Genomic DNA, 8547 nt, shown 5'->3' on the forward strand with positions numbered 1-8547 from the left:
TCACCAATCTCCATCTGAACATTGAGCCGTTGACCACTACCCTCTGGATGCGACCATCTAACCAATTCCTCACCCACCAGACAGTCCACCCATCAAATCCATACCTCTCCAGTTTAGAGAGGAGGATGTTGTGGGGGACCGTGTCAAAGGCCTTACAGAGGTCCAGATAGATGACATCTGTAGCCCTTCCCGTGTCGACTGCATGACATGCAGACATCCGGCATACTGTGACCGTATAGTTACACTGACAGGATAGCAATGTGTGAAACTCAAACATTCCTGATACCAAAGGGAAAGTAATATCCATGCAGATCGCTAGCCTTGATCTACGGCTACATTAACAAGGCAACAGTGTGAGAAACTGACAGATGTTGTAGAAAATAAAGAGAGACATGGGTCCCTTAGAAGATCTCTGAGTAAACACAAGTTGCCAAGTCATTACCAAAGCAATGAAATAAAAAAATACAAAAAAAAAAAAAAGGTCAGCAGGTCAGCAAAACGAGCCAGTGCGGTAAGAGTAAAGAGGGATGTTTATTGTTGTTTGTACGTTGTGTACTTGGGAGGAGATAAGGGTGATAAAGGGGAAGAACTTGAGTGAGGAACAAGGGATATAATGTAAAGCAAACAATATAATCAGGACTGAGTGGGGGTACCTGTTTGTCAGCCCTGTGCCTGATCACCACAGTTTGGACCAGGACAATAAACCCACTGTTTCCACAGTGTTCAAGCCCGGGCTACTTCCACAGCCCAGAGGGACTGGTTGTGTTTCTCCTTGATGTTGATGAAGGAATACTACAAGTGCCCTTCGCAACATTGCCAAGGGAATACCTGTAGGTTGCCACCTAACAACATCATTCCTTCCTAACTCCTTAACATAGCCAAATGTTCGTTTCACGCGTGGGAAATTCTGCTCAGTACGGCAGTATATCTGAGACAAATGCTTTGTAGTTAATAAAAAAAAAAGTCTGTATGCAAAACCAGGGTATTTCCCTGTTAACACCTATGACCACCCATCATCATAGCAAAATAAAGCCTGAAACTACTCAGGTAAAGTCAGGATAAAAGTCATACTCACTAGCATAGACAAATGGATAAACAATATCACTACTATTGATGTCATAATGCAAAATAATGAAGCAAATACAAAACAAGATAAATTCAAGCAACTTTTTAATGCCTAATCGTCCTTTAGTCCAACTTTGATTTCACAGTCTTGTGTAAATCTTGTAAAAAATAATTAAGAACTATAAATTAAAATGTTCCTAGTTTTGTTTGTGACAATTTTCAAAACCAGATGGTTTTCCCTTGGCTGTTTTCTTCTCTCAAATTAAATCAAACACTGATCTTGAAGCCTGGTGTTACTTTATGCTTTTGTCAAATAAACATTTTGATCCAATCAATCATATCCTTTCTAGCTTCTTCAATATAAGGTTTATCATCAGGTTTCATATCTTCTGGCTTCAATTGTGCAAACCCATGGACTTGTCCAGGATAAACTTTAATTTCATATGCAACTTTACAGTACTGTTGCAACTTCTCCTCCAATAAGGTGATCTGTAAAAGAAAGCATTTTTCCATTATGTTGGGGGGGGGGAGGGGGGTAAGTTTGAAAAACTTGCCATTTCTCCTATCGCTACATCTCTGTTTTTTCTCAACTCTCACACTTGAAGCAGGTTCTGTTGCTCAACAGATGAGAAAACCCCTCTTTGGAATATAAGACTGAAACATTTTTTAAAAGTATGGGTGAGTCTAAGAACCTCAACAGTTACTGCAAAGATGGTTTGGTAAATCTCATTGCCATAAAGGAACAGGTGCATTTCTATTCGGAGACTTGGGCTTGTAACCTAATTTTAAACTCTGATCTTGAGAGAACATATTCCCTAAACCTCAGTGACTCTCAGTCCAAAATATTTTGATCGGCTTAATAACAGAGTTTAAGAAAACACAGCGGGTTTTTTTAGTTTACTGTATAACAAAAAGACACTGCTCCTGCACAATCTTTTGATGGTAAGTACACACATGCTTACACACAGAGTACTAATCATATGATTATGTACCTGTATACGTGTAGACACATTTTTGTGCTCATTTCCATTTAAAAGTCAGAAAATAGGAGAATGAACACTTATTTTGCCCCTGCAAGCTTAATTCTACCCATTGTGCAGATTAGAGACAGTACTGTAATTTATTTCATGTTCACATTTTTTTTTCCACAGAGCCCTTTATTGTTCAGTGCAGAAAACAATGTATTTGAGGATTTTTATTTTTTTTTAGTGCAAGAATTTTTCTTACACAATCTGCACAGGTAGCTCAGAGAGAAAGCTTCAAGAGAAAAAGGTATGGTTTCAACGTGTAATGCATGATGGGAAAAATGTATTTATGAAAATTGTGCCCCTGGGAAAAAGATACTTTCACCATAAAAAGGAGACAGGGAGTGAAGGATTTCTTTTCCTGTGCAGAGACACATTTGAGGTACAGATCAACATGCTGAATAACTCAGTTAGAAATGAATATTGAGTGGCTTCTTCATTCCCAGAGCACGCTGCCAGTTCCCCAGTTAGACCCTACTCCTGCACAACAACCTATGCTAGAGGTGGTATGTTATCCTTCTCACTGAAAAGAAAGAATTTATGCACAGAAGAGGGCACTAGTTTCCTACCCATATATTTATCCAGCCTCTCAGATACGCTTACAATAGGGGTTATATCAGAACACAGATGGCAGCCAGGAGTCAAAACAGAGTCCACACGTTGTCATCGTCTTCCTTAAAATCCACGCCTGCTCTCCTGACACAGTTCATTTTGTCTTCTTGTACCAAAAGCAGTTAGTCATTGGTCCACATCATCAGAAAGTTCAGTTCCTAGGCTGAAATTATTTTTTTCCATTCAAAGTCCAAATTCAGTGGTTTAACCACCTGTTGTCTCAACCATAGCAGTAGTATCCAAGTTTTTGAGATGTTTGGCTCCTACCAGTTGATTCTCCCTGCCCAGTTTCGCACTCTGCTTGTCCAGCCACTCAGAGACCGATGACTGGTCTTTACTGCATTTCTCACCTCAAAAAAGAAGTGTTGAATAACCTAAGCAAGGTATGGGGGAAGTTGAAATATAAGCAAAACAATCCAGCCTGCCTGACTTTTTGTATCTGAAAATGGTTTCTAACAAGCTAGGATTTCTGTGTAGGATAAAAGAACTATGGGTAAAGGAAAATCGTTTCCAGTAGAACAACTTACCTGATCATAAGAAATAGTGTGGTCTTTCTCACCAAAAATGAAAAATGTGGGATTTAGTAAATTGTATCTTTCTTCGGAGTCCCTAATTATTCCTATAATGTATTTGAGAAACAGTCTGTTAGTGAGGTTAACAGTCTTGCAAGATAAATGACAAATTAAAAGACAAAATTTCTATTTAGGGTTACTTATTAAATACTTTTTTTAGATGAGGACAGTTTCTATTCCAATGGAGAAAAAAGCAAGGACAGTTTTATTCCAATGGAGAAAAAAGCACTTGGGAAATATATTTCCCCACTCTCCAAGCACTAAAAAAAAGATTAGAAAATTCCTGTGCAAAAGGAAACAATTTTTTTCTGGTTTCCACCATTCTTAAATTTTGATACCAATATAGCGTATTGCTGAAATAATCATAATTAAAATCTGCAACTCACCTTTGAATTGAGGATTTACAGAAATTGTTACAAAGCAGTTACTAGATTTACAAACTACGCATAGTCATGTGAGCCCATATAAGTTTCCATGTGTTCTACACTACCATAGAGGGACACCCCAGCGGTTAATTGAGGATTTTTCAGCATCAAGTGATGTACTGCCATTCCACCCCAGGAAAACCCAACGATACCAATCTTCTTTGCACCGCACTGTTCCTTTAGATACTTCAAGACAACATCAGCTTCCCTAAGACATATAAACAAAAGTAAACTAAGGAATCTATTGCAGAATCAATACTTGACAATTTAAGAAGTAAATTAAGAGAGATACATGAATTTTTCTGCATCTGCACCCCCAATCATTTAAAAGAGAGAATGCTTAAAAAACACATTTCAGCCCAGAACAGTGGCTTCTATTCTTAAATGGGAGTTAACATCGCTGGTCCTAGTTTAGGGAAGTACAGGTGTAGGTACTTAAATACTTACCTGAATTGTGACCTGCTCCTTTGTTTTCAAAATAAGCAAATTTTTAATTGAATCACTTTGTCTAGGACAGGACAACTAAAGACAAGACATATCTGCAAGTAGAACAACATCTTGCATTACGGATTGTAGGAATAGATAAGCTTCACTGTGCTATCTCTACAGAGTCCACCTATTTAGATAAAGATTTATCTTGAGTATGTCATTCCTGTTGCATGAGTTAATATTAAAATATCCTACCAAGCCCACATGCAATAATACTATACTAACGTAGCAATTACTCAAAATTAAATTGTCAGTAACTATAATGTTTAAAAAACCAGGTATTGCATGAGGTATAATGCAAAAAATATGAAAATTGTTTTTAATGTAGGCTAGAGCAGGTAATTTTTTTTTTTAATTGCTAACTTCTTAGGTCTCAATAGTTTTATCTCTTTCATTATCTACAGAGTTTTAAATGAATTTTAAATGCAGACTGCATAGACTAATAACTATATTTTCAAATATTAGGTATGTTAGTGTGGTCATCACAGGTTTGGTTAAGCTGACAAAAAAAAAACCAGTATGAGAGTGACATGAGGAGGAGATCGTGTCCTAGGCCTGTAGCGGGCAAGTGCGCTGTGAATGGATGGGCTCTCTCAGATTTGGTTTGTTTGGAAGGGTACTCAGTCAGTCATGGGTATGTTTGATTCCTTGTGCTCTGAAAGAGCAATGGATCCGACCTTGAGGGCAGCTACCAGTGAACCCTCAAAAGACAGCACAGGCACGTCCTTGAGGTCTTAATTGTTTAAGACAGTGCCCACATATCTGCTCACTCTTTGGAGTAGGATTTTTTACAGGTGTTAGTCATTTGTCTTTTCAAAAAATTCGGTCACAGCTTCTGCAACTATATGGTCAAAAGCTTTGCTGAGAGATGTTGAAGCTAGGCTGTGACCGCTGGGACCTCTTGAAAGGGTCAGAAGAATACTTGTGGCTTACAAGATGATAGCTGAGTAATCGGGTGTCACTGCCTCACTATCATCTTCTGAAGTTTTAGGCTGTGGGGATAGCTGTTGAAGAAACAGTAATGCCTCCCATAATTCAGGGAAGCCTTGTTACAGGCACTGCTAGGCTCTACAGATAGTGGGCCCTCTATTTCACATTGAGAAAAACAGTATAGTTGATCAGATGTATCTTGGGTTTTGAGCAGTCTTGCAAATTTTGATCTAGTGCTGCTCAGGAGAATATCATCTGCACCTATCATTATCTACAAGGCAGAAAGCAAGATGGGCAAGTGACAACTGGCAGATAACATGAGCAGCTGTGAAAGAGTTTTCCTCCTTATCTTGAGGAACCAGAGGCAGAATCAGCATTTGTGGGTGAGAGTGCTGGATATTTCATAGCCTGTGAAAGACTGGCTATGAGCCTGTGTGGCCAGTATAACATAGTTAGAAAAGGGCCCAGGAAAACAAGATGGGGACAATAAGCAGAGTGGTGGATGGAGCAGATGATCCTTTCCAAATCCCAGCCAAGACAGTGCCCAGAACCACAGAAGAACCACCCAGAATAAGCAACTGTGTGCATGCAGCCAGCTTGCCCTCTTGTGAGGTGCCACTTTTAACTTTTCATACAAATTCCCCTTGTTTGCTGGATACCCTTTAAAGTTCAAGTACAAATATGTATCTTACTTGTCTACTTTCATAGGATCATGATGTTTCATCCAGTCAGCAAAGTCAGCCCAGTGATCAGTAGTTTTCCAGGGGTCTGTCCCCTTGAAGAAGTCTGGGCAGATGGTTCTGTGAGAGACATGGAATCAAGTCAATTTTCACGTCCAGGTGGGGCAAATCTGTGGATGTCTAAATGTCTCCTAATGTCTTTTCTACTCCAGAGTACATATCTACATGGTTACTATCTGAATCATATTCTACTCATCCTGTTCTGGCAATCAGCAGAGCTAAAAGTATATGTCTTTCTATGGAAAAAAAAACCACAAATAAACTCTCATTATTTCCTTAGACATACTTAATGCAAAAGTAAAGGGATTAAGCAACCCTCCTGATTCTGTATAAACACATGTATATCTCTTTGCTAGTAAAAGCTAAAGAAGCTGTTCAGAAGGTTTGGTTCTGAAAAGCTTATACAACTTCAAGATAGCTACCAACGTTTATCTTTTAATCACCCACGCTGCCACATAAGCACAAACACTGGCACTTCATGACTCTCCTTGTGGCTTCGTGCTCGGGTAGCCACTTTTGATGGGTCAATTGTAGTACCTTCGGTGGCCTCATGGGAACGTTTTGTCCCTTTGCATTTTTATTTGCTCAGACGGAAATGGTATGGTTGCCCTATGTGCATGGGAAACATCATATGCCATGCTTAGCTTTGGGCCTGGTGATCTATCAGTGCATTTAAGAGGAAGATAAGACAGACAGTTGCTTACATGTATCCATGACCTGCAATCAAATCGACTATGTATCTAATGTCTGGGAACAGCCATCCAAATATATCATGAACCACAATCACAGCTTTGTCTGTGAAAAAAGATGGTGTACAAACATATGCCTTGATGTGCTCAATTTGTACTTCATGTCCAAGGCACCCATATTGAGATCTTTCTCCAGTATGATACAGAAAAGGATCAGCCATTTGGAAACCTAACAAAAAAGACAAAAAAAAGAGAGCAAGAAGGTCAAAAGAATTTGTTAACACAAATTATTAAGGGCAAATAAAGGCAAATACGATCTGCAGAAAGTAGTTCAATAACTTCTGTAAATAACATTGACATCCTTGTCTGAAAGGAGAAAGTAGAAAAAAGCAAAAGCAACGTTCTGGTGCAGAATGGCTCTTAGTCCATTATGTCTTATTAAGCTGAGAATGAAGAGAAATACCAAAAGCAAAGTTATAAAATTACAAACAACCTGCACATGTAGGTCCTGACTCTCATGTCACATTTGTTTTCCTCCCATGCCACTCTGTCAGCACTGGTGTGAAGCAGTACGGCTTCAGGCGTCACTCTCTCCCCAGGCGTGGGGCCATCATACGTGTCTTCACGGGGAATCCCATGCTGTTTTCTCTGAACTATGTGATGGGTAAGGACCACAGCACTCAACTGCTACAGAAAAGTACAGTGTTCAGTGCTTCTCTCAGTGCTGGCGCCTGCTAGCTAATCTGTGCTTTCGGTAGCAGCATCACAGCTGTTCTGGGAGCCGATGTATCAGGCGCAGTTGGTGAAGGACTACAGTATGGATTTGTAAATTAGATTCCAATGCCTTGGGCCCATATGCCCTTGAAAGGGATTGCAAGAAAGCAAGCAGATACGCAAATCTCATTCAAAATATGTAAGAGTATTTGGTTTTGTCCCTTCTCCAAAAATAGCAATTACAGACAAGGAGCCAGTAGCTGTGCTAGAGAGATTAAAGTCAAAAGTTGTTCTGACTCTGTGTGTCAGGAGCTTGGAATGGACTCTGTGCAAAAAGTAGAATGTGATCCTGTAATTAAAAGTAGTGTTATAATGCATCTATGCAAGGAATCCAATTAAGTCTGCAGGGGCAGTGTTAATAGTAGCATTTCCTAGCCATGTACTAACTTTGAAACTGTCCTTGGAGATGCGGTACACACACCCGCGTATACATTATGACTGTCTCCGCTTCATCATTTCTACATCAGCCTGTTATTTCTGTTTGTGTTGTAACATGTACTTCAGAAAACTATCTAGTCTTCATGGAAGCGTGGCAAATTCTGGTAAAAATGTGTACCTTCCTCACTCTCCATTAACCACAGCAGCGGAGAGCTAGGTTTCACTGGGTAATGGGAAATTTTACCTAGGCAATACGGACACATTTGGAACCATGGTGCAGGCAGACTGAAGAACAGAGAGTCGATGCCGCAGAGACTCACCGCTTGCTTATGCCTTACACAACACTTCCCAGCTTGCATGACTAACACAGGCTGAATAACAGCATCCAAATTTTATATGCGTTTAGACTGCCTTGTACCCAAGATAATCAGCCTTCCCAATGCATAGTGCAGAGACACTGTTCTTCCTCATCCTTTCCCAACCCTGGGGCTGCTCTCACCAGATCTGGCAGGGCCAGCACTGAGTTTGAGCAAATATGCTTGATCACAACTGTAACTCCTCATTGATAGAGTGTGGTGTAGATACAGGAACTGGGCAAATGTGGCTTTACTGCTAGAATCAAGCTGCTTCAGAAATAGCCATGAGGTGGATGATCTCACATCGTGAGTAATGTGGGTGGGATTGAGGGCACCTTCAGCAAGTTTGCAGATGACACCAAGCTGAATGGTGCGGTTGACGTGCCTGAGGGACGGGATGCCATCCAGAGGGACCTGGACAAGCTCGAGAAGTGGGCCTGTGTGAACCTCATGAGGTTTAACAAGGCCAAGTGCAGGGTCCTGCACCTGGGT

General features: G+C 40.2%; 1 protein-coding gene across 1 annotated transcript; it reads right to left on the reverse strand.

Moving 5' to 3' along the window:
• Positions 1-1374: 1374 nt before the first annotated feature.
• LOC103897029 (carboxymethylenebutenolidase homolog) lies at positions 1375-6768 on the reverse strand. Its single transcript, XM_009276980.1, has 5 exons — positions 6563-6768; positions 5811-5918; positions 3765-3907; positions 3230-3321; positions 1375-1554 (listed from the first exon to the last, which is right to left on the reverse strand). Exons 1-5 carry the CDS (start codon positions 6766-6768, stop codon positions 1375-1377), a joined length of 729 nt encoding a protein of 242 aa, XP_009275255.1.
• Positions 6769-8547: the final 1779 nt, after the last annotated feature.

This window comes from Aptenodytes forsteri, unplaced genomic scaffold (assembly GCF_000699145.1).
Source record: "Aptenodytes forsteri isolate BGI_AS27 unplaced genomic scaffold, ASM69914v1 Scaffold322, whole genome shotgun sequence".
In the NCBI taxonomy this organism is placed as follows: Eukaryota; Metazoa; Chordata; class Aves; order Sphenisciformes; family Spheniscidae; genus Aptenodytes; species Aptenodytes forsteri.